At 38.1% G+C, this 26,656-nt stretch overlaps 1 protein-coding gene across 1 annotated transcript in view; it reads right to left on the reverse strand.

Moving 5' to 3' along the window:
* Positions 1-25,056, reverse strand: part of LOC125493512 (carboxypeptidase Y-like) — a 34,283-nt gene extending 9,227 nt beyond the window's left edge. Inside the window, exons 1-3 of the mRNA XM_048636940.1 lie at positions 24,828-25,056; positions 13,859-14,089; positions 2,891-3,121 (exon numbers count right to left, since the gene is read on the reverse strand). Coding sequence (XP_048492897.1) covers positions 2,891-3,121; positions 13,859-14,089; positions 24,828-25,056 — 691 coding nt within the window. The remainder of the gene's footprint in view (positions 1-2,890; positions 3,122-13,858; positions 14,090-24,827) is intronic.
* Positions 25,057-26,656: the final 1,600 nt, after the last annotated feature.

Consider the following 26,656-nt stretch of genomic DNA (forward strand, 5'->3'; position numbering starts at 1 on the left):
CTGCTTTCGAAGCCAGCTGCAGGCGAGACGCTCCAGCTATATTTAGCCGTCAGCAGCAAGGCGGTAAGTGCAGTGCTATCTAGGGAAGTAGAAAATCAACAACTTTCAGTCTATTACGTAAGTAAATCCTTGCTGGACGCCGAAACCTGGTACACATCACTAGAAAAACTTGTACTAGCTTTGTACATGGCATCACGTAAGTTAAGATATTACTTTGAATCTCATCCTATTCATGTCATGACTAACTATCCTATCAAAGTTGTATTAAGGAAGCAGGAATGCTCAGGGAGAATGGTCAAATGGGCTATATCCCTAAGCGTGCATGACATTAAGTATCTGCGTAGGACAGCTATAAAATCCCAAGCTCTAGCTGACTTTTTGGCAGACTTTAGTCCTGACCTAACAGCTGCAGCTGAAGAGGAAGTGCGTCACATTAATCAAGTGGGTAAGTCCGGATCCTAGCAGCTGTATGTGGATGTATCCTCGAATTTCAGAGGAGCTGACCTAGGTGTAGTAATAAAGTCGCCACAAGGGGACATGATAGTACGCGCTATCTGTTGTGATTTTAAAGCTACCAACAATGAGGCAGAGTATGAAGCCTTAATTGCAGGCATGATATTAGCATGTGATTTAAAAGCTAACAATTTACATGTGTTCAATGATTCGCTATTAATAGCTAGCACTGAACACATGTAAACTGTTAGCTTTTAAATCACATGCTAATATCATGCCTGCAATTAAGGCTTCATACCCAGCCTCATTGTTGGTAGCTTTAAAATCACAACAGATAGCGCGTACTATCATGTTCCCTTGTGGCGACTTTAATACTACACCTAGGCCAGTCCTCTGAAATTCGAGGATCCATCCACATACAGCTGCCAGGATCCGGACTTACCCACTTGATTAATGTGACGCACTTCCTCGTCAGCTGCAACTGCTAGGTCAGGACTAGAGTCTGCCACAAAGTCAGCTAGAGCTTGGAATTTTATAGCTGTCCTAGGCAGATACTTAATGTCATGCGCGCTTAGGGATGTAGCCCATTTGGCCATTCTCCCTAAGCATTCTGGCTTCCTTAATACTGCTTTGATAGGATAGTTAGTCATGACATGAATAGGATGAGATTCAAAGTAATATCTTACTTTACGTGATGTCAGGTACAAAGCTAATACTAGTTTTTCTAGTGATGTGTACCTGGTTTCGACATCCAGCAAGGATTTACTTACGTAATAGACTGGGAGTTGTTGACTTTCGGCTTCACTAGATAGCACTGCACTTACCGCCTTGTTGCTGACGGCTAAATATAGCTAAAGCGTCTCGCCTGCAGCTGGATTCGAAAGCAGAGGAGGTTGAGCTAGGTAAGCTTTTAGATCTTGCAGTGCAGCTTCATGTTCGGTTGTCCAGTTAAATCCCTTGTTCTTTTTCAGCACGTTGTAGAACAGGTGGCATTTATCGGAGGATCTGGATATGAACCTATTGAGCGCGGTTACTCTCCTCGTTAGCTTCTGGACGTCCCTTAAGTTCCGGGGTGATTGGATATGGATCAAGGCTTGGTCAAAAGACGTTGTTTCAACAGTCATGCCTAAAAAATAGGGCGAGATCCGTGGTTGAGGAGAAGATGGAGTTGTTCCTTGATTTTAGGAGATTGTGGCAAGATAGTAGGAGTTAGTTGTTAACGGCTAATTGTAAACAACGTTAAATAGAATGCACTTGTATAAATAGAAGAAAAGGATCTTAGGAGCACACAAGTATTTCAAATCATTTACATTCAAATATTTCCTTTGCTTTTACAATACTATCTTGGCACAATTCTGTTTATGCCGAATTCATTTAAGTAAAAACCGCTTATAAAGCATCATGCCATGAGAATGAAAGAGGCAATCGAAGCAGCAAAAAGTTTTATGTCAATAAACGCAAGGATGTATGAGTTATAACACCACAAAACAATGTAAATGTAAACTAGATGCCATCCACCCTCACAGGAAGGCAAATACTCAGTGAAAAAATAAGAAAGTTTCACTGTGATGATGAGCGGAGAGAGGAACAATAACAAGGATAATTTTTTCTTTAGAAGAGTAATGAGAGACCAAGATCATAATATGAGGCATAGGAGCAGAGAAGCGTTGAAAACTAGCAGCTATGGATAATAAAAGCTGAGAATTAATGAAACTATAGATGTAATACAGCATAGAGCTTTTATATGGATCAAACCTCTTCCACTCGGGACTTAAAGAGAGGTACCAACAATAGAAAACCATGTCATAAAGAAAGAGCACTCGAGACTGAGTGGGCATGAAAACATAATTAAAAAAGGAGATAAAAACAAAACAACTATTAATGTGTAACCTAAAGCAAATAAAAGCTAACAAGATGAGTAAGATGAGCAACTGAGCATCGTAGGTTGACCAATATCGAAGCATTGTGGCTATGAATAGGTAATTTTTAACAATTAATGAAGTAGGATGAGTTATTGGAATCCATCCATACATATTTGGACGCAGAAGATAATAGCAATTAATCGATAGAGGTTTGGATCTTTACGAGAAATTCATAGCAAAAAACATAGGAATATGTTGAGGAGAGTTTAGAATCTCCGATAGAGAATGGTGCTAGGTCATACCAAAACCAAATAAAGGTCTGAACATAAAATGTAGACCATAACCAAAAATAAAACTTAAGAGTAGACACTTGTTAACAAAATTATAGGATGAGATAAAGACTTAGGATGATGCAGAATGAGATTAGAATAAGTCGAAATAGTGGTTACAGTAGAATTAGATAAATCCATAGCAAACTGGAGCATAGTAAATGAAGAACTCCTGGTTCTACTAATTACGAAGAAAACCAATATAGAACAGTACCCAAACAAACAAAAAACTAAGAGAAGACTTACCTGGGAGAAGGCACAGAGGTGGTTGCGGACACCCTAGTGAATTTGTAGATCGGGATCCATCAGAACTGCCCAAGCGATGATGCAGCTGCACTGAGTCGGAACAGTGGCCTGAACGAATTTTGAGGAGAGGCGGTGGAGGATGATGACGAGGGGGCGGTGGTAAGGGTTGTTCTTGAAGGTGATTTGGAGCCAAAAGCCCAAAATAATGGATTACAAAGAGCAGGGCCATTCCTGAACATTATTGGGCATAATAGATTTATGAGAATATGCATGTTTATGCATAATAGATTTATTAGAATATGCATGTTTATAGGATAAAAACTATTTGAGAATCGACTAATTCATGTTTATCAAGTATCAACAACTATTTTTATTTATATATGATTAATTATATCTAATATTCACTCCGTCCTAAAAATATTTGTATATTTATTAGTTCACGTAATGTAAGAAATAAGTTCTAGTGTGCTTATCAATTGTTATTTTTATTAAAAAAATAATGTATGTGATAAGAGTTGGTGGGTATCTTTTATTGAAAATGAGAGAAATCACATAATAATAGTGGGACCATGTCAAAAATAAAAGTTTGTAAAATTGAAATGGAAAAAACAAAAAACAAAGTGCTCATATTATTGTGGGACGGATGAAGTAGCCTTCTATAAAGTATATAAACTAATAACTTGACAAGTAAAATCAAAAATATAAAATATATTTTATCACCCAACACCTATAAAGAATATTATGAATCTAAGTATTGACTTTAGGTTGTATACATGTTTTTTAGAATAATTTACAATTTCAAAGTATATAAGATATAAAATCATACTGACTAAAAAAATAATATAATATATATAGTGATAAAAAAGAAATGAAGAAATAAGTTGAAAAAATAGTGTAAAAAGGAAATATAAAAGAAAATGAAAATAACAACTACCAAAGGAGAACATCATTGCCAATTGTATAAAGAAAAAGAAAAAGCAGAAGAAAACAAAAAGAAAGAAAAATTAAGAAAAGGAAACAAACAGATTAACAATTGTAATAAGAGGGGATCCGAATAACCGAAGTCTTGCACTCTCAACATTCCCTTATAATCAAACAACTACCATCTTTTCAATACAAAACATATGCATAGTTCACGCGGGGTTTAGTAAACCAATTCCAGATTTATGGGCCTTAGGCCGGCTCCCCGCCTGCCCCGCCCTAGGGCCGGGACTGACAAAGAGGCAAAAAACGACAATTGGATACTCTATTAGGAGAGAATAAATTTAGCTTATAGATGAAGAAAGTGGTAAATCAGGGCGGGCGGTCTTTGGATCTGGAGGTTTCTTTCAGCGCTGATATGCCCATATCCAATATAGGGCAATAGTTGCCCATATCAGAGGCATATTAGTATTTTCACCAATAAAAGTAAAAAGGAGCTACATAAACGTATGAAAGTAGAAACGTAAAAAGTAAAATCTGATTGTTTGCTTTGCTACTTCTCTTTGAAAGTAACTTCTAGTTCTTCTCTTTGAAATCAGCTTTTAGGTTCTTCTCTTTGAAAGCAGATTCTTCTCCTTCTCCTTGGAAGCTACTTCTCCTTGGAAGCTACTTCTCCTTCACATTGTCGGCATTTAAGGTATGTGTTAATTTTATGAAAATTGAAGAAGTAAACAACTTTGGTTTAGGGCTTTCAGTGTTTTTGTTGAATTTGATTAATTTAAAGTTAAAAGTTAAATGTCAGTAAAAATAATTAGGGCTTTTAGTGTTATTGTTGAAATTGGGAATTAGCGCTTAGTGTTTTAGTTGATTTTGATTAATTTAGTGTGCGTTTTGTCGGTAATAGAGTTTGTTGAATTTATTTTGTTTAGTTTTGTGTTGGCAATATGTTTTAGAGAAAGTATTTGATTAATTTGATGAAGGGTTATATTTTGTGTTGGAATTAGTATCTGCATATTGATTGTAACCATTTATACTAATTGAGAAAATAAAAAATATGGGCTTTCAAAAGAATATCAATTGAATTTTGTGTAATTGTTAGTCATAAGATGGAGACTAAATGTTGATTAATAAGTAAATGTCGATTGTTTTATAGGTATGAGTGAACGGAACGACGATGATTTGTCAGATGACTACGAGGAGGAAGATGAATGTTTGGAGGAGGTAATTTACAAAATATGTTTATTAGATTAGGATATTCTTCTATGTTTACAAATAAAATGTAATAAGTTCTATGTTATTGGATTAGGATGAAGGTGGATCTAAGAGGAAGAAGAGGTTGAAAGGTGGTGTGGCTGAAGAGGTAACAATGTTGCTGAATAGATATATGTATCAAAGTTGATGTTGTACTAGTGGGTTTATCGATCCATTATTTAATTAAAAGTCTATTCATAACCTACATTTGATTATTTACTCTATAGGTTGATCTAATAATGATGTGATAAAGCAAAGTAATCCTGTATTTTGTTTATTTTTCTTCACAAAGAATTAATAGTAATATAACCATAGTGGAACCATACTAGAAGGCATATGTAAACTCCATAATTTATAAGGTATGGAAGTAATATGCTTAAAAACTATGCACGGGCAGGCTCCTATGCAAACTGGGCAGGTTCCAAGTCAAAGTAACACGAGGATATTTAAATTTACGAGAGATATGTTTAGGGTTAATGATATAAGTGAAGGTGGTGCGGTGAGATCACGGGGTGAGGTGTGTAAAACTCAACTACAAAATTGCAAAGGTTCGCATCCTAATGTCAATTATAGGGTAGAGACATTAGGCAAAGTTGTTGGTGGATTTAATGCAATGAAAGTGCAGTGGGTTATAGACATGGGTTTTGGAGGTCTGCTGGAGTTGAAGCGTAGAAGATTGTCGCGTTCGTTATGCTATTGGTTGATGACTTGGGTTGACACTGAGAAGAAGGTGTTGATGTTGCCCGGTGGTGTGGATTATCCATTGGACAGGAGTCAGGTGCATTGGGTTTTAGGCACTCCGCCGAAGCGGGTGCCGAAGGTTGGACGGGATGATGATAGTAAGAGGGCAGTAGCAGAGATAAGGAAGAAGTATGAGTCGGATGTTGGGATTCCCATGGTGAAAGTACTGGAGAAAGTGGAAAGAGTATGAGATTCTGAAGAGTATGAATTCAAGACTGCCTTCCTTATACTAGTGTTCTGTGATTTTCTATGTCCTACCACCTGCCGAAGGCTAGAGAGTGATCTAGTTGTTGCTGTGACTCTTGCTATGGATGCAAAGAATTATGATTGGTCGTCCCTGGTGCTAGAAAAACTTTTAGTACATGCTCGACAGTTTGCGGAAAAGTTTTATAAGCATGGGTATGCAAAGGGTTGTGGAGGCTGCACATACTTTCTCGCTGTGAGTTGTTAATATTTTGTGTAATAAATTTTCATATAATAAGGTTTTTTTATTTAATATATTGGTAATTTATGAATCTAAACATGTTAATATATTATATGAAATGCAGATTTTGTATCTTGATAGGCTGAACCGGCCTCCTATGAAGTGGGGTTTGTTTCCTAGATGTAAGGCATGGTCGTACAAGTTGTTAATTTGGCAAAATTTGATGGTCAATTTGTTGAAGGAGATTTTGGGAAAATTGGGATAATAACTTATTTGATTATTATTTGGTGTTATTAGTTCTATCTATTTAGCTATTTGTTTCCTAGGTGTTATTAGTACAAAAATCATGTCGTAGTTGGGCAATGATGGACAGTGCATAGATTTGGCTTATTGAGAGAGACATCCTTTGATGGTGAGAGACACTATGGGTCCTTGGTCGATGGCGTATGAGGTAATAGGTTTATTGTGATGGTAAAATTATTATATTTAGGCAAAGACATTTATCATCTTACTGTACATAATACCTAACTTTATTTTATATATTACATTGTATACTATTCTATTGATGAGTTTTCTAAATGGCATTAGCTTTGTTACTCTTAATACGTAGAAAACCATCTAACTTCGATAAACCTTTTGAGCAATTTTGCTTACAATATTTGTCTTCATTCTATTCTCAAATATTTGTGCAGATTGCAAGTATAGTCCTTAGTGGAATGGGTATTGAGATACCTGGTGGTGTGCGTGATGGTGAAAATGTAGCCACAGTGTCGACATATGAGGGTGAAGATATGGTTTACGGTGAAGGGGCCATAGGGACAAGCTCAACTCATATCAGCGGAAGATGTTGCGCAGAGGGAATGCAAGGGAGTGTGATGATAATGGCGAGGGAATGGCGAGGAGTGACAGTAAGCAGGATGATGGGATGGATTTTATGGTTTAGGAGGGGGATCAGGAATGCGAGTTTATGGATGAGGGGCAGCAAGAGTAGTTAATTGGTGAGCAGCAATGAGAGATAGTTGTGGGCAGTTTAGGGAGGATGATGAATTTATTGGTGAGCAGGATAGTAATGATGGTGCACAAAACAACGGAGATGGTGAGGGTATGGTGAGGGTAAGCGTGATGGTGAGGTGGATAACACTAATGGTGAGGTGAGAGTGGGAACAATGATTGTGAGAAGAAGAATGAGAAGCATGGAGATGGTGAGAAGGGGAATGAGAAAGATGGGGATGGTGAGCATGGGAATGATGATAATGGAGAGGGTGAGCAGAGGAGATTGAGTTATATGAGTAGGAAACAGTCAGAGAAATCACTTACATCAGCTAGTAGCCTAATATAGAAGCTTACCGTTGGCATTGACGGAACTACACATGAAATTGAAACGAGTAGGTACGAGTGGGGCTCTTCTACCTTTAAGTACCCAGAAGGTGAATGCAAAGTGATTGAAAAGCAAGGTGACAATATGAGTGGGGATGGACTTAATGCTCATAGTTGACGAGTTGTCTGGATGTATGTCAGAAACAACTCTAAGGGTGGAGGAAGTGAAGAAAAGTGGGAGACGGCGTTGTACAAGGCCTAGTGTTAAGTTGAGGGAGGAGAATTTTTAAGTTGAGATAGTACCGAGGATATATCCCAACTACAGAGCGCGGATAGTACAACTTGTTTCAGAATATGACATGACAAAAATGTAGGTATAATTTTTGTATTTATGCAAATGTGTATTTGAATATGTTGAACATTAGTATGGTAAATTGTGTATTTTGTATATATAGGACGAGTAATAAGGTTTTGGTTAAAGTCGGTGATTTAACAGCAAGCATGAGTGACTGTTGTTCAGTTTTAGATTCAAATATAGAAGTATCAGATAATGTAAGTGTAGACTTCTTTTATTGCTTTGTTGGTGCACCACAAGTAATATTGTTATTAATGTTGTTATTAATTGATTGGTTAATATGGTATTACTAATATAGTTATTGTATGTGTTATTGTATCGATGTATTAGTACGTTAGAGTTGTTGCGGTGATGTATACGCAGTTGTGGGTGAAGAAGTTTGTGGATGCAAGTGTGCGATATTTCATGGACCCCACGTTTGGTGTTGGTTTGACTTATGTTAGTTCTGTAATGGTTTGACTTATGTTAATAATTGATTACTAAAATAGAAAAAAAAATTATAGTCTCTACTATTATAGGAGAGGTTGGGGATTCTGATACTTGGAATGGATGCGCATCGTGTTACAACAAGGTGTGCTGAAGAATTTAGGGGTATTTAGGCAAATAGGTTTTTTGTGGTAAAGTAATATTGTTCTGCATTTTGATAGAAATTGTAATGAAGTTTGTGGAGCTAAATGGGTGTAATAATTGGGTTTGTTAGTAGTTACAATAGGTATTTGTTCTAGTCTTCGAAGACATGAATTGGTGGTGTGTTGGCCATGTTTAGTTCACTTGAAATTTTCTGATCTGAACTTATCTGATCTGATCTGATCTGAACTGATCTGATTACAAGATCTTATCTTTTAGATTTTTCTCAATATATAAGAAAAAATATAGTCATGAGATGCTGGGTGGGATCGGATTTGTCCTCTCGCTGACCTTTCTTTCCCATGAGATGCTCTAGATAGCCTTTCTTAAGCAGCCACTCCACTTCTTTTTTGAGGGCGTTGCCGTCCTCTGTGCGATGGCCATGGTCGCCATGATAGCTGCACCATTTGGTGGTGTCTTTCTCCCTATCTCGCCTGTTGCTCTTGCGCGGCCACCTGGCTGGTGTCCCCAGCTTTTCAAGCGCGTTTACTACGCCTCTTGCATCCACGTTAAAGCAATAGGAAGCAATAGATGGGTAGTCATTGTCAGCATATTTACCTGTGGCCTTGTTGGCTACGCTGTTGGTTTCGCGCTTTTGATAGGGCTGGTGACGCCGGTCACTTTCTTTTGGTTTTGGGCCTTTCGATCGTAGCTGGGCTCACTTCCATACCTGGACACCTTGTCTTCTTCGACGCGGATTTCAGCCATAGCTCTGGCCCTAACTTCCTCAAACGTGCTACAGGGGTACCTGGTCAGTTCATAATATAACCTGGATCTGTATGTTAAGCCCCTTCTGAACGCTTCGATGGCACTAGGAATATTTAGGCTTTTGACTGAGATCATCTCCTTGTTGAACCGGTCCAGGTACTGCCTCACAACTTCATTTGTCTTCTGTGTAATCTGATACAGGTCGCCTGTGTGTTTCTCTAGGACCCTGTTGCTGGCAAGTTGCAAGTAGAATTTGTTAATCAAAGTAGGGAAGTTTTGGATACTACCTGGTTTTAGGCTGATTAGCCACTGCATGGCTGGTCCGGATAAGGTGGCTCCAAAGGATTTGCACATGGTGGCTTCCAGGCCCTGGCCACGGGGCCTAGGCGTTTTGTTGCTTTTGACGGAGTCTAGCTCCTTCCTGAGACTATCAATAGTCTGCTGAGTTTCAAATTGAGTGTGGCGAATATCTTCCTGAGCTTTCAGCAAAGCATCCTTCATCATTTCGGCAGTATCATCAGCCATATTTCCTAGGGTGAAATGTGTGTATTTTCTTTTTGGTATTTTTATGGGAGTTTAGCTGTAGAGCCCCACGGTGGGCGCCAAACTTTTTTACAATAGCATTTCAGTAAAAACCGCTTATAAAGCATCATGCCATGAACAAAAGGATCTTAGAAGTTAATTGTTAACGGCTGATTGTAAACAACGTTCAACAATTTGGCATAAACTTGCTTCATCCCTACCAACTGAAGAAAAGCAGCGGATCATTGAATTCCTACAAGAAAATATAAGTTGTTTCGCATGGAGCCATGAAGATATGGTAGGCATTGAACATGACATCATCACTCATAAGCTGAACGATGACCCCAACTCAAAGTCTATCAAGCAAAAAAGGAGGAAGTTCGCGCCAGAAAAAATTTAATAGTTAATGAAGAAGTAGAGAAGCTACTGAAAGCTGGGAAGATCAGAGAAGTCAAGTACCCAGATTGGCTAGCTAATATGGTGGTCGTAGGCAAAAAAATGGCAAGTGGCGAGTGTGTATTGATTTCAACGATCTCAACAAGGCGTGCCCAAAGGACCCCTTCCCACTGCCGCACATCGATGCATTGGTAGACGCCACAGTTGGACATGAGAGATTAACTTTCCTAGACGCATATTCTGGTTATAACCAATACTCATGAACCCGACGGATCAAGAAAAGACGGTATTCATGACTGAAAGAGGTATTTATTGCTACAAGGTGATGCCTTTTGGATTGAAGAACACAGGTGCCACCTACCAGCGGTTAGTTAACAAAATGTTCGAGAAGCAGCTGGGAGATACGATGGAAGTCTACATAGATGACATGCTGGTCAAAACAAAGCAAGCTGAAGATCACGTTGCTCATCTGCATGATACTTTCGAAGTTCAAAAAAGGTATGGGATGAAGCTTAACCCTAGTAAGTGTTCCATTGGAGTCCCTTTAGGAAAATTTCTGGGGTACATAGTTACCCAACGAGGCATAGAAGCTAGTCCCAGCCAAGTGCAAGCATTGATCAATATCCAATCACCCCGGAACTTAAAGGAAGTCCAGAAGCTAACTGGGAGAGTAGCCGCGCTCAATAGGTTCATATCCAGATCCTCCGATAATTGCCATCTGTTCTACAACATGCTGAAAAAGATCAAGGGATTTAACTGGACAGCCGAACATGAAGCTGCACTACAAGATCTAAAAGCTTGCGTAGTTCTACCTCCTCTGCTTTCGAAGCCAGCTGCAGGCGAGACGCTCCAGCTATATTTAGCCGTCAGCAGCAAGGCGGTAAGTGCAGTGCTATCTAGGGAAGTAGAAAATCAACAACTTTCAGTCTATTACGTAAGTAAATCCTTGCTGGACGCCGAAACCTGGTACACATCACTAGAAAAACTTGTACTAGCTTTGTACATGGCATCACGTAAGTTAAGATATTACTTTGAATCTCATCCTATTCATGTCATGACTAACTATCCTATCAAAGTTGTATTAAGGAAGCAGGAATGCTCAGGGAGAATGGTCAAATGGGCTATATCCCTAAGCGTGCATGACATTAAGTATCTGCGTAGGACAGCTATAAAATCCCAAGCTCTAGCTGACTTTTTGGCAGACTTTAGTCCTGACCTAACAGCTGCAGCTGAAGAGGAAGTGCGTCACATTAATCAAGTGGGTAAGTCCGGATCCTAGCAGCTGTATGTGGATGTATCCTCGAATTTCAGAGGAGCTGACCTAGGTGTAGTAATAAAGTCGCCACAAGGGGACATGATAGTACGCGCTATCTGTTGTGATTTTAAAGCTACCAACAATGAGGCAGAGTATGAAGCCTTAATTGCAGGCATGATATTAGCATGTGATTTAAAAGCTAACAATTTACATGTGTTCAATGATTCGCTATTAATAGCTAGCACTGAACACATGTAAACTGTTAGCTTTTAAATCACATGCTAATATCATGCCTGCAATTAAGGCTTCATACCCAGCCTCATTGTTGGTAGCTTTAAAATCACAACAGATAGCGCGTACTATCATGTTCCCTTGTGGCGACTTTAATACTACACCTAGGCCAGTCCTCTGAAATTCGAGGATCCATCCACATACAGCTGCCAGGATCCGGACTTACCCACTTGATTAATGTGACGCACTTCCTCGTCAGCTGCAACTGCTAGGTCAGGACTAGAGTCTGCCACAAAGTCAGCTAGAGCTTGGAATTTTATAGCTGTCCTAGGCAGATACTTAATGTCATGCGCGCTTAGGGATGTAGCCCATTTGGCCATTCTCCCTAAGCATTCTGGCTTCCTTAATACTGCTTTGATAGGATAGTTAGTCATGACATGAATAGGATGAGATTCAAAGTAATATCTTACTTTACGTGATGTCAGGTACAAAGCTAATACTAGTTTTTCTAGTGATGTGTACCTGGTTTCGACATCCAGCAAGGATTTACTTACGTAATAGACTGGGAGTTGTTGACTTTCGGCTTCACTAGATAGCACTGCACTTACCGCCTTGTTGCTGACGGCTAAATATAGCTAAAGCGTCTCGCCTGCAGCTGGATTCGAAAGCAGAGGAGGTTGAGCTAGGTAAGCTTTTAGATCTTGCAGTGCAGCTTCATGTTCGGTTGTCCAGTTAAATCCCTTGTTCTTTTTCAGCACGTTGTAGAACAGGTGGCATTTATCGGAGGATCTGGATATGAACCTATTGAGCGCGGTTACTCTCCTCGTTAGCTTCTGGACGTCCCTTAAGTTCCGGGGTGATTGGATATGGATCAAGGCTTGGTCAAAAGACGTTGTTTCAACAGTCATGCCTAAAAAATAGGGCGAGATCCGTGGTTGAGGAGAAGATGGAGTTGTTCCTTGATTTTAGGAGATTGTGGCAAGATAGTAGGAGTTAGTTGTTAACGGCTAATTGTAAACAACGTTAAATAGAATGCACTTGTATAAATAGAAGAAAAGGATCTTAGGAGCACACAAGTATTTCAAATCATTTACATTCAAATATTTCCTTTGCTTTTACAATACTATCTTGGCACAATTCTGTTTATGCCGAATTCATTTAAGTAAAAACCGCTTATAAAGCATCATGCCATGAGAATGAAAGAGGCAATCGAAGCAGCAAAATAGTTTTATGTCAATAAACGCAAGGATGTATGAGTTATAACACCACAAAACAATGTAAATGTAAACTAGATGCCATCCACCCTCACAGGAAGGCAAATACTCAGTGAAAAAATAAGAAAGTTTCACTGTGATGATGAGCGGAGAGAGGAACAATAACAAGGATAATTTTTTCTTTAGAAGAGTAATGAGAGACCAAGATCATAATATGAGGCATAGGAGCAGAGAAGCGTTGAAAACTAGCAGCTATGGATAATAAAAGCTGAGAATTAATGAAACTATAGATGTAATACAGCATAGAGCTTTTATATGGATCAAACCTCTTCCACTCGGGACTTAAAGAGAGGTACCAACAATAGAAAACCATGTCATAAAGAAAGAGCACTCGAGACTGAGTGGGCATGAAAACATTAAAAAAGGAGATAAAAACAAAACAACTATTAATGTGTAACCTAAAGCAAATAAAAGCTAACAAGATGAGTAAGATGAGCAACTGAGCATCGTAGGTTGACCAATATCGAAGCATTGTGGCTATGAATAGGTAATTTTTAACAATTAATGAAGTAGGATGAGTTATTGGAATCCATCCATACATATTTGGACGCAGAAGATAATAGCAATTAATCGATAGAGGTTTGGATCTTTACGAGAAATTCATAGCAAAAAACATAGGAATATGTTGAGGAGAGTTTAGAATCTCCGATAGAGAATGGTGCTAGGTCATACCAAAACCAAATAAAGGTCTGAACATAAAATGTAGACCATAACCAAAATATAAAACTTAAGAGTAGACACTTGTTAACAAAATTATAGGATGAGATAAAGACTTAGGATGATGCAGAATGAGATTAGAATAAGTCGAAATAGTGGTTACAGTAGAATTAGATAAATCCATAGCAAACTGGAGCATAGTAAATGAAGAACTCCTGGTTCTACTAATTACGAAGAAAACCAATATAGAACAGTACCCAAACAAACAAAAAACTAAGAGAAGACTTACCTGGGAGAAGGCACAGAGGTGGTTGCGGACACCCTAGTGAATTTGTAGATCGGGATCCATCAGAACTGCCCAAGCGATGATGCAGCTGCACTGAGTCGGAACAGTGGCCTGAACGAATTTTGAGGAGAGGCGGTGGAGGATGATGACGAGGGGGCGGTGGTAAGGGTTGTTCTTGAAGGTGATTTGGAGCCAAAAGCCCAAAATAATGGATTACAAAGAGCAGGGCCATTCCTGAACATTATTGGGCATAATAGATTTATGAGAATATGCATGTTTATGCATAATAGATTTATTAGAATATGCATGTTTATAGGATAAAAACTATTTGAGAATCGACTAATTCATGTTTATCAAGTATCAACAACTATTTTTATTTATATATGATTAATTATATCTAATATTCACTCCGTCCTAAAAATATTTGTATATTTATTAGTTCACGTAATGTAAGAAATAAGTTCTAGTGTGCTTATCAATTGTTATTTTATTAAAAAAAATAATGTATGTGATAAGAGTTGGTGGGTATCTTTTATTGAAAATGAGAGAAATCACATAATAATAGTGGGACCATGTCAAAAATAAAAGTTTGTAAAATTGAAATGGAAAAAACAAAAAACAAAGTGCTCATATTATTGTGGGACGATGAAGTAGCCTTCTATAAAGTATATAAACTAATAACTTGACAAGTAAAATCAAAAATATAAAATATATTTTATCACCCAACACCTATAAAGAATATTATGAATCTAAGTATTGACTTTAGGTTGTATACATGTTTTTTAGAATAATTTACAATTTCAAAGTATATAAGATATAAAATCATACTGACTAAAAAATAATATAATATAATATAGTGATAAAAAAGAAATGAAGAAATAAGTTGAAAAAATAGTGTAAAAAGGAAATATAAAAGAAAATGAAAATAACAACTACCAAAGGAGAACATCATTGCCAATTGTATAAAGAAAAAGAAAAAGCAGAAGAAAACAAAAAGAAAAAGAAAAATTAAGAAAAGGAAACAAACAGATTAACAATTGTAATAAGAGGGGATCCGAATAACCGAAGTCTTGCACTCTCAACATTCCCTTATAATCAAACAACTACCATCTTTTCAATACAAAACATATGCATAGTTCACGCGGGGTTTAGTAAACCAATTCCAGATTTATGGGCCTTAGGCCGGCTCCCCGCCTGCCCCGCCCTAGGGCCGGGACTGACAAAGAGGCAAAAAACGACAATTGGATACTCTATTAGGAGAGAATAAATTTAGCTTATAGATGAAGAAAGTGGTAAATCAGGGCGGGCGGTCTTTGGATCTGGAGGTTTCTTTCAGCGCTGATATGCCCATATCCAATATAGGGCAATAGTTGCCCATATCAGAGGCATATTAGTATTTTCACCAATAAAAGTAAAAAGGAGCTACATAAACGTATGAAAGTAGAAACGTAAAAAGTAAAATCTGATTGTTTGCTTTGCTACTTCTCTTTGAAAGTAACTTCTAGTTCTTCTCTTTGAAATCAGCTTTTAGTTCTTCTCTTTGAAAGCAGATTCTTCTCCTTCTCCTTGGAAGCTACTTCTCCTTGGAAGCTACTTCTCCTTCACATTGTCGGCATTTAAGGTATGTGTTAATTTTATGAAAATTGAAGAAGTAAACAACTTTGGTTTAGGGCTTTCAGTGTTTTTGTTGAATTTGATTAATTTAAAGTTAAAAGTTAAATGTCAGTAAAAATAATTAGGGCTTTTAGTGTTATTGTTGAAATTGGGAATTAGCGCTTAGTGTTTTAGTTGATTTTGATTAATTTAGTGTGCGTTTTGTCGGTAATAGAGTTTGTTGAATTTATTTTGTTTAGTTTTGTGTTGGCAATATGTTTTAGAGAAAGTATTTGATTAATTTGATGAAGGGTTATATTTTGTGTTGGAATTAGTATCTGCATATTGATTGTAACCATTTATACTAATTGAGAAAATATAAAAATATGGGCTTTCAAAAGAATATCAATTGAATTTTGTGTAATTGTTAGTCATAAGATGGAGACTAAATGTTGATTAATAAGTAAATGTCGATTGTTTTATAGGTATGAGTGAACGGAACGACGATGATTTGTCAGATGACTACGAGGAGGAAGATGAATGTTTGGAGGAGGTAATTTACAAAATATGTTTATTAGATTAGGATATTCTTCTATGTTTACAAATAAAATGTAATAAGTTCTATGTTATTGGATTAGGATGAAGGTGGATCTAAGAGGAAGAAGAGGTTGAAAGGTGGTGTGGCTGAAGAGAGGTAACAATGTTGCTGAATAGATATATGTATCAAAGTTGATGTTGTACTAGTGGGTTTATCGATCCATTATTTAATTAAAAGTCTATTCATAACCTACATTTGATTATTTACTCTATAGGTTGATCTAATAATGATGTGATAAAGCAAAGTAATCCTGTATTTTGTTTATTTTTCTTCACAAAGAATTAATAGTAATATAACCATAGTGGAACCATACTAGAAGGCATATGTAAACTCCATAATTTATAAGGTATGGAAGTAATATGCTTAAAAACTATGCACGGGCAGGCTCCTATGCAAACTGGGCAGGTTCCAAGTCAAAGTAACACGAGGATATTTAAATTTACGAGAGATATGTTTAGGGTTAATGATATAAGTGAAGTGTGGTGCGGTGAGATCACGGGTGAGGTGTGTAAAACTCAACTACAAAATTGCAAAGGTTCGCATCCTAATGTCAATTATAGGGTAGAGACATTAGGCAAAGTTGTTGGTGGATTTAATGCAATGAAAGTGCAGTGGGTTATAGACATGGGTTTTGGAGGTCTGCTGGAGTTGAAGCGTAGAAGATTGTCGCGTTCGTTATGCTATTGGTTGATGACTTGGGTTGACACTGAGAAGAAGGTGTTGATGTTGCCCGGTGGTGTGGATTATCCATTGGACAGGAGTCAGGTGCATTGGGTTTTAGGCACTCCGCCGAAGCGGGTGCCGAAGGTTGGAGGGATGATGATAGTAAGAGGGCAGTAGCAGAGATAAGGAAGAAGTATGAGTCGGATGTTGGGATTCCCATGGTGAAAGTACTGGAGAAAGTGGAAAGAGTATGAGATTCTGAAGAGTATGAATTCAAGACTGCCTTCCTTATACTAGTGTTCTGTGATTTTCTATGTCCTACCACCTGCCGAAGGCTAGAGAGTGATCTAGTTGTTGCTGTGACTCTTGCTATGGATGCAAAGAATTATGATTGGTCGTCCCTGGTGCTAGAAAAACTTTTAGTACATGCTCGACAGTTTGCGGAAAAGTTTTATAAGCATGGGTATGCAAAGGGTTGTGGAGGCTGCACATACTTTCTCGCTGTGAGTTGTTAATATTTTGTGTAATAAATTTTCATATAATAAGGTTTTTTTATTTAATATATTGGTAATTTATGAATCTAAACATGTTAATATATTATATGAAATGCAGATTTTGTATCTTGATAGGCTGAACCGGCCTCCTATGAAGTGGGGTTTGTTTCCTAGATGTAAGGCATGGTCGTACAAGTGTTAATTTGGCAAAATTTGATGGTCAATTTGTTGAAGGAGATTTTGGGAAAATTGGGATAATAACTTATTTGATTATTATTTGGTGTTATTAGTTCTATCTATTTAGCTATTTGTTTCCTAGGTGTTATTAGTACAAAAATCATGTCGTAGTTGGGCAATGATGGACAGTGCATAGATTTGGCTTATTGAGAGAGACATCCTTTGATGGTGAGAGACACTATGGGTCCTTGGTCGATGGCGTATGAGGTAATAGGTTTATTGTGATGGTAAAATTATTATATTTAGGCAAAGACATTTATCATCTTACTGTACATAATACCTAACTTTATTTTATATATTACATTGTATACTATTCTATTGATGAGTTTTCTAAATGGCATTAGCTTTGTTACTCTTAATACGTAGAAAACCATCTAACTTCGATAAACCTTTTGAGCAATTTTGCTTACAATATTTGTCTTCATTCTATTCTCAAATATTTGTGCAGATTGCAAGTATAGTCCTTAGTGGAATGGGTATTGAGATACCTGGTGGTGTGCGTGATGGTGAAAATGTAGCCACAGTGTCGACATATGAGGGTGAAGGATATGGTTTACGGTGAAGGGGCCATAGGGACAAGCTCAACTCATATCAGCGGAAGATGTTGCGCAGAGGGAATGCAAGGGAGTGTGATGATAATGGCGAGGGAATGGCGAGGAGTGACAGTAAGCAGGATGATGGGATGGATTTTATGGTTTAGGAGGGGGATCAGGAATGCGAGTTTATGGATGAGGGGCAGCAAGAGTAGTTAATTGGTGAGCAGCAATGAGAGAGTAGTTGTGGGCAGTTTAGGGAGGATGATGAATTTATTGGTGAGCAGGATAGTAATGATGGTGCACAAAACAACGGAGATGGTGAGGGTATGGTGAGGGTAAGCGTGATGGTGAGGTGGATAACACTAATGGTGAGGGTGAGAGTGGGAACAATGATTGTGAGAAGAAGAATGAGAAGCATGGAGATGGTGAGAAGGGGAATGAGAAAGATGGGGATGGTGAGCATGGGAATGATGATAATGGAGAGGGTGAGCAGAGGAGATTGAGTTATATGAGTAGGAAACAGTCAGAGAAATCACTTACATCAGCTAGTAGCCTAATATAGAAGCTTACCGTTGGCATTGACGGAACTACACATGAAATTGAAACGAGTAGGTACGAGTGGGGCTCTTCTACCTTTAAGTACCCAGAAGGTGAATGCAAAGTGATTGAAAAGCAAGGTGACAATATGAGTGGGGATGGACTTAATGCTCATAACGTTGACGAGTTGTCTGGATGTATGTCAGAAACAACTCTAAGGGTGGAGGAAGTGAAGAAAAGTGGGAGACGGCGTTGTACAAGGCCTAGTGTTAAGTTGAGGGAGGAGAATTTTTAAGTTGAGATAGTACCGAGGATATATCCCAACTACAGAGCGCGGATAGTACAACTTGTTTCAGAATATGACATGACAAAAATGTAGGTATAATTTTTGTATTTATGCAAATGTGTATTTGAATATGTTGAACATTAGTATGGTAAATTGTGTATTTTGTATATATAGGACGAGTAATAAGGTTTTGGTTAAAGTCGGTGATTTAACAGCAAGCATGAGTGACTGTTGTTCAGTTTTAGATTCAAATATAGAAGTATCAGATAATGTAAGTGTAGACTTCTTTTATTGCTTTGTTGGTGCACCACAAGTAATATTGTTATTAATGTTGTTATTAATTGATTGGTTAATATGGTATTACTAATATAGTTATTGTATGTGTTATTGTATCGATGTATTAGTACGTTAGAGTTGTTGCGGTGATGTATACGCAGTTGTGGGTGAAGAAGTTTGTGGATGCAAGTGTGCGATATTTCATGGACCCCACGTTTGGTGTTGGTTTGACTTATGTTAGTTCTGTAATGGTTTGACTTATGTTAATAATTGATTACTAAAATAGAAAAAAAAATTATAGTCTACTATTATAGGAGAGGTTGGGGATTCTGATACTTGGAATGATGCGCATCGTGTTCAACAAGGTGTGCTGAAGAATTTAGGGGTATTTAGGCAAATAGGTTTTTTGTGGTAAAGTAATATTGTTCTGCATTTTGATAGAAATTGTAATGAAGTTTGTGGAGCTAAATGGGTGTAATAATTGGGTTTGTTAGTAGTTACAATAGGTATTTGTTCTAGTCTTCGAAGACATGAATTGGTGGTGTGTTGGCCATGTTTAGTTCACTTGAAATTTTCTGATCTGAACTTATCTGATCTGATCTGATCTGAACTGATCTGATTACAAGATCTTATCTTTTAGATTTTTCTCAATATATAAGAAAAAATATAGTCATGAGATGCTGGGTGGGATCGGATTTGTCCTCTCGCTGACCTTTCTTTCCCATGAGATGCTCTAGATAGCCTTTCTTAAGCAGCCACTCCACTTCTTTTTTGAGGGCGTTGCCGTCCTCTGTGCGATGGCCATGGTCGCCATGATAGCTGCACCATTTGGTGGTGTCTTTCTCCCTATCTCGCCTGTTGCTCTTGCGCGGCCACCTGGCTGGTGTCCCCAGCTTTTCAAGCGCGTTTACTACGCCTCTTGCATCCACGTTAAAGCAATAGGAAGCAATAGATGGGTAGTCATTGTCAGCATATTTACCTGTGGCCTTGTTGGCTACGCTGTTGGTTTCGCGCTTTTGATAGGGCTGGTGACGCCGGTCACTCTTCTTTTGGTTTTGGGCCTTTCGATCGTAGCTGGGCTCACTTCCATACCTGGACACCTTGTCTTCTTCGACGCGGATTTCAGCCATAGCTCTGGCCCTAACTTCCTCAAACGTGCTACAGGGGTACCTGGTCAGTTCATAATATAACCTGGATCTGTATGTTAAGCCCCTTCTGAACGCTTCGATGGCACTAGGAATATTTAGGCTTTTGACTGAGATCATCTCCTTGTTGAACCGGTCCAGGTACTGCCTCACAACTTCATTTGTCTTCTGTGTAATCTGATACAGGTCGCCTGTGTGTTTCTCTAGGACCCTGTTGCTGGCAAGTTGCAAGTAGAATTTGTTAATCAAAGTAGGGAAGTTTTGGATACTACCTGGTTTTAGGCTGATTAGCCACTGCATGGCTGGTCCGGATAAGGTGGCTCCAAAGGATTTGCACATGGTGGCTTCCAGGCCCTGGCCACGGGGCCTAGGCGTTTTGTTGCTTTTGACGGAGTCTAGCTCCTTCCTGAGACTATCAATAGTCTGCTGAGTTTCAAATTGAGTGTGGCGAATATCTTCCTGAGCTTTCAGCAAAGCATCCTTCATCATTTCGGCAGTATCATCAGCCATATTTCCTAGGGTGAAATGTGTGTATTTTCTTTTTGGTATTTTTATGGGAGTTTAGCTGTAGAGCCCCACGGTGGGCGCCAAACTTTTTTACAATAGCATTTCAGTAAAAACCGCTTATAAAGCATCATGCCATGAACAAAAGGATCTTAGAAGTTAATTGTTAACGGCTGATTGTAAACAACGTTCAACAATTTGGCATAAACTTGCTTCATCCCTACCAACTGAAGAAAAGCAGCGGATCATTGAATTCCTACAAGAAAATATAAGTTGTTTCGCATGGAGCCATGAAGATATGGTAGGCATTGAACATGACATCATCACTCATAAGCTTGAACGATGACCCCAACTCAAAGTCTATCAAGCAAAAAAGGAGGAAGTTCGCGCCAGAAAAAATTTAATATTAATGAAGAAGTAGAGAAGCTACTGAAAGCTGGGAAGATCAGAGAAGTCAAGTACCCAGATTGGCTAGCTAATATGGTGGTCGTAGGCAAGAAAAATGGCAAGTGGCGAGTGTGTATTGATTTCAACGATCTCAACAAGGCGTGCCCAAAGGACCCCTTCCCACTGCCGCACATCGATGCATTGGTAGACGCCACAGTTGGACATGAGAGATTAACTTTCCTAGACGCATATTCTGGTTATAACCAATACTCATGAACCCGACGGATCAAGAAAAGACGGTATTCATGACTGAAAGAGGTATTTATTGCTACAAGGTGATGCCTTTTGGATTGAAGAACACAGGTGCCACCTACCAGCGGTTAGTTAACAAAATGTTCGAGAAGCAGCTGGGAGATACGATGGAAGTCTACATAGATGACATGCTGGTCAAAACAAAGCAAGCTGAAGATCACGTTGCTCATCTGCATGATACTTTCGAAGTTCAAAAAAGGTATGGGATGAAGCTTAACCCTAGTAAGTGTTCCATTGGAGTCCCTTTAGGAAAATTTCGGGGTACATAGTTACCCAACGAGGCATAGAAGCTAGTCCCAGCCAAGTGCAAGCATTGATCAATATCCAATCACCCGGAACTTAAAGGAAGTCCAGAAGCTAACTGGGAGAGTAGCCGCGCTCAATAGGTTCATATCCAGATCCTCCGATAATTGCCATCTGTTCTACAACATGCTGAAAAAGATCAAGGGATTTAACTGGACAGCCGAACATGAAGCTGCACTACAAGATCTAAAAGCTTGCGTAGTTCTACCTCCTCTGCTTTCGAAGCCAGCTGCAGGCGAGACGCTCCAGCTATATTTAGCCGTCAGCAGCAAGGCGGTAAGTGCAGTGCTATCTAGGGAAGTAGAAATCAACAACTTTCAGTCTATTACGTAAGTAAATCCTTGCTGGACGCCGAAACCTGGTACACATCACTAGAAAAACTTGTACTAGCTTTGTACATGGCATCACGTAAGTTAAGATATTACTTTGAATCTCATCCTATTCATGTCATGACTAACTATCCTATCAAAGTTGTATTAAGGAAGCAGGAATGCTCAGGGAGAATGGCCAAATGGGCTATATCCCTAAGCGTGCATGACATTAAGTATCTGCGTAGGACAGCTATAAAATCCCAAGCTCTAGCTGACTTTTTGGCAGACTTTAGTCCTGACCTAACAGCTGCAGCTGAAGAGGAAGTGCGTCACATTAATCAAGTGGGTAAGTCCGGATCCCAGCAGCTGTATGTGGATGTATCCTCGAATTTCAGAGGAGCTGACCTAGGTGTAGTAATAAAGTCGCCACAAGGGGACATGATAGTACGCGCTATCTGTTGTGATTTTAAAGCTACCAACAATGAGGCAGAGTATGAAGCCTTAATTGCAGGCATGATATTAGCATGTGATTTAAAAGCTAACAATTTACATGTGTTCAATGATTCGCTATTAATAGCTAGCACTGAACACATGTAAACTGTTAGCTTTTAAATCACATGCTAATATCATGCCTGCAATTAAGGCTTCATACCCAGCCTCATTGTTGGTAGCTTTAAAATCACAACAGATAGCGCGTACTATCATGTTCCCTTGTGGCGACTTTAATACTACACCTAGGCCAGTCCTCTGAAATTCGAGGATCCATCCATACAGCTGCCAGGATCCGGACTTACCCACTTGATTAATGTGACGCACTTCCTCGTCAGCTGCAACTGCTAGGTCAGGACTAGAGTCTGCCACAAAGTCAGCTAGAGCTTGGAATTTTATAGCTGTCCTAGGCAGATACTTAATGTCATGCGCGCTTAGGGATGTAGCCCATTTGGCCATTCTCCCTAAGCATTCTGGCTTCCTTAATACTGCTTTGATAGGATAGTTAGTCATGACATGAATAGGATGAGATTCAAAGTAATATCTTACTTTACGTGATGTCAGGTACAAAGCTAATACTAGTTTTTCTAGTGATGTGTACCTGGTTTCGACATCCAGCAAGGATTTACTTACGTAATAGACTGGGAGTTGTTGACTTTCGGCTTCACTAGATAGCACTGCACTTACCGCCTTGTTGCTGACGGCTAAATATAGCTAAAGCGTCTGCCTGCAGCTGGATTCGAAAGCAGAGGAGGTTGAGCTAGGTAAGCTTTTAGATCTTGCAGTGCAGCTTCATGTTCGGTTGTCCAGTTAAATCCCTTGTTCTTTTTCAGCACGTTGTAGAACAGGTGGCATTTATCGGAGGATCTGGATATGAACCTATTGAGCGCGGTTACTCTCCTCGTTAGCTTCTGGACGTCCCTTATGTTCCGGGGTGATTGGATATGGATCAAGGCTTGGTCAAAAGACGTTGTTTCAACAGTCATGCCTAAAAAATAGGGCGAGATCCGTGGTTGAGGAGAAGATGGAGTTGTTCCTTGATTTTAGGAGATTGTGGCAAGATAGTAGGAGTTAGTTGTTAACGGCTAATTGTAAACAACGTTAAATAGAATGCACTTGTATAAATAGAAGAAAAGGATCTTAGGAGCACACAAGTATTTCAAATCATTTACATTCAAATATTTCCTTTGCTTTTACAATACTATCTTGGCACAATTCTGTTTATGCCGAATTCATTTAAGTAAAAACCGCTTATAAAGCATCATGCCATGAGAATGAAAGAGGCAATCGAAGCAGCAAAATAGTTTTATGTCAATAAACGCAAGGATGTATGAGTTATAACACCACAAAACAATGTAAATGTAAACTAGATGCCATCCACCCTCACAGGAAGGCAAATACTCAGTGAAAAAATAAGAAAGTTTCACTGTGATGATGAGCGGAGAGAGGAACAATAACAAGGATAATTTTTTCTTTAGAAGAGTAATGAGAGACCAAGATCATAATATGAGGCATAGGAGCAGAGAAGCGTTGAAAACTAGCAGCTATGGATAATAAAAGCTGAGAATTAATGAAACTATAGATGTAATACAGCATAGAGCTTTTATATGGATCAAACCTCTTCCACTCGGGACTTAAAGAGAGGTACCAACAATAGAAAACCATGTCATAAAGAAAGAGCACTCGAGACTGAGTGGGCATGAAAACATAATTAAAAAAGGAGATAAAAACAAAACAACTATTAATGTGTAACCTAAAGCAAATAAAAGCTAACAAGATGAGTAAGATGAGCAACTGAGCATCGTAGGTTGACCAATATCGAAGCATTGTGGCTATGAATAGGTAATTTTTAACAATTAATGAAGTAGGATGAGTTATTGGAATCCATCCATACATATTTGGACGCAGAAGATAATAGCAATTAATCGATAGAGGTTTGGATCTTTACGAGAAATTCATAGCAAAAAAAATAGGAATATGTTGAGGAGAGTTTACAATCTCCGATAGAGAATGGTGCTAGGTCATACCAAAACCAAATAAAGGTCTGAACATAAAATGTAGACCATAACCAAAATATAAAACTTAAGAGTAGACACTTGTTAACAAAATTATAGGATGAGATAAAGACTTAGGCTGATGCAGAATGAGATTAGAATAAGTCGAAATAGTGGTTACAGTAGAATTAGATAAATCCATAGCAAACTGGAGCATAGTAAATGAAGAACTCCTGGTTCTACTAATTACGAAGAAAACCAATATAGAACAGTACCCAAACAAACAAAAAACTAAGAGAAGACTTACCTGGGAGAAGGCACAGAGGTGGTTGCGGACACCCTAGTGAATTTGTAGATCGGGATCCATCAGAACTGCCCAAGCGATGATGCAGCTGCACTGAGTCGGAACAGTGGCCTGAACGAATTTTGAGGAGAGGCGGTGGAGGATGATGACGAGGGGGCGGTGGTAAGGGTTGTTCTTGAAGGTGATTTGGAGCCAAAAGCCCAAAATAATGGATTACAAAGAGCAGGGCCATTCCTGATCATTATTGGGCCCAGGGCAAAATAAGAAAAAGGCCCCCTAATGCATAATAGATTTATGAGAATATGCATGTTTATGCATAATAGATTTATTAGAATATGCATGTTTATAGGATAAAAACTATTTGAGAATCGACTAATTCATGTTTATCAAGTATCAACAACTATTTTTATTTATATATGATTAATTATATCTAATATTCACTCCGTCCTAAAAATATTTGTATATTTATTAGTTCACGTAATGTAAGAAATAAGTTCTAGTGTGCTTATCAATTGTTATTTTTATTAAAAAAAATAGATGTATGTGATAAGAGTTGGTGGGTATCTTTTATTGAAAATGAGAGAAATCACATAATAATAGTGGGACCATGTCAAAAATAAAAGTTTGTAAAATTGAAATGGAAAAAAAAAAAACAAAGTGCTCATATTATTGTGGGACGGATGAAGTAGCCTTCTATAAAGTATATAAACTAATAACTTGACAAGTAAAATCAAAAATATAAAATATATTTTATCACCCAACACCTATAAAGAATATTATGAATCTAAGTATTGACTTTAGGTTGTATACATTTTTTTTAGAATAATTTACAATTTCAAAGTATATAAGATATAAAATCATACTGACTAAAAAAATAATATAATATAATATAGTGATAAAAAAGAAATGAAGAAATAAGTTGAAAAAATAGTGTAAAAAGGAAATATAAAAGAAAATGAAAATAACAACTACCAAAGGAGAACATCATTGCCAATTGTATAAAGAAAAAGAAAAAGCAGAAGAAAACAAAAAGAAAAAGAAAAATTAAGAAAAGGAAACAAACAGATTAACAATTGTAATAAGAGGGGATCCGAATAACCGAAGTCTTGCACTCTCAACATTCCCTTATAATCAAACAACTACCATCTTTTCAATACAAAACATATGCATAGTTCACGCGGGGTTTAGTAAACCAATTCCAGATTTATGGGCCTTAGGCCGGCTCCCCGCCTGCCCCGCCCTAGGGCCGGGACTGACAAAGAGGCAAAAAACGACAATTGGATACTCTATTAGGAGAGAATAAATTTAGCTTATAGATGAAGAAAGTGGTAAATCAGGGCGGGCGGTCTTTGGATCTGGAGGTTTCTTTCAGCGCTGATATGCCCATATCCAATATAGGGCAATAGTTGCCCATATCAGAGGCATATTAGTATTTTCACCAATAAAAGTAAAAAGGAGCTACATAAACGTATGAAAGTAGAAACGTAAAAAGTAAAATCTGATTGTTTGCTTTGCTACTTCTCTTTGAAAGTAACTTCTAGTTCTTCTCTTTGAAATCAGCTTTTAGTTCTTCTCTTTGAAAGCAGATTCTTCTCCTTCTCCTTGGAAGCTACTTCTCCTTGGAAGCTACTTCTCCTTCACATTGTCGGCATTTAAGGTATGTGTTAATTTTATGAAAATTGAAGAAGTAAACAACTTTGGTTTAGGGCTTTCAGTGTTTTTGTTGAATTTGATTAATTTAAAGTTAAAAGTTAAATGTCAGTAAAAATAATTAGGGCTTTTAGTGTTATTGTTGAAATTGGGAATTAGCGCTTAGTGTTTTAGTTGATTTT

Source organism: Beta vulgaris, chromosome 9 (assembly GCF_026745355.1).
Source record: "Beta vulgaris subsp. vulgaris cultivar EL10 chromosome 9, EL10.2, whole genome shotgun sequence".
NCBI classification, from domain to species: Eukaryota; Viridiplantae; Streptophyta; class Magnoliopsida; order Caryophyllales; family Amaranthaceae; genus Beta; species Beta vulgaris.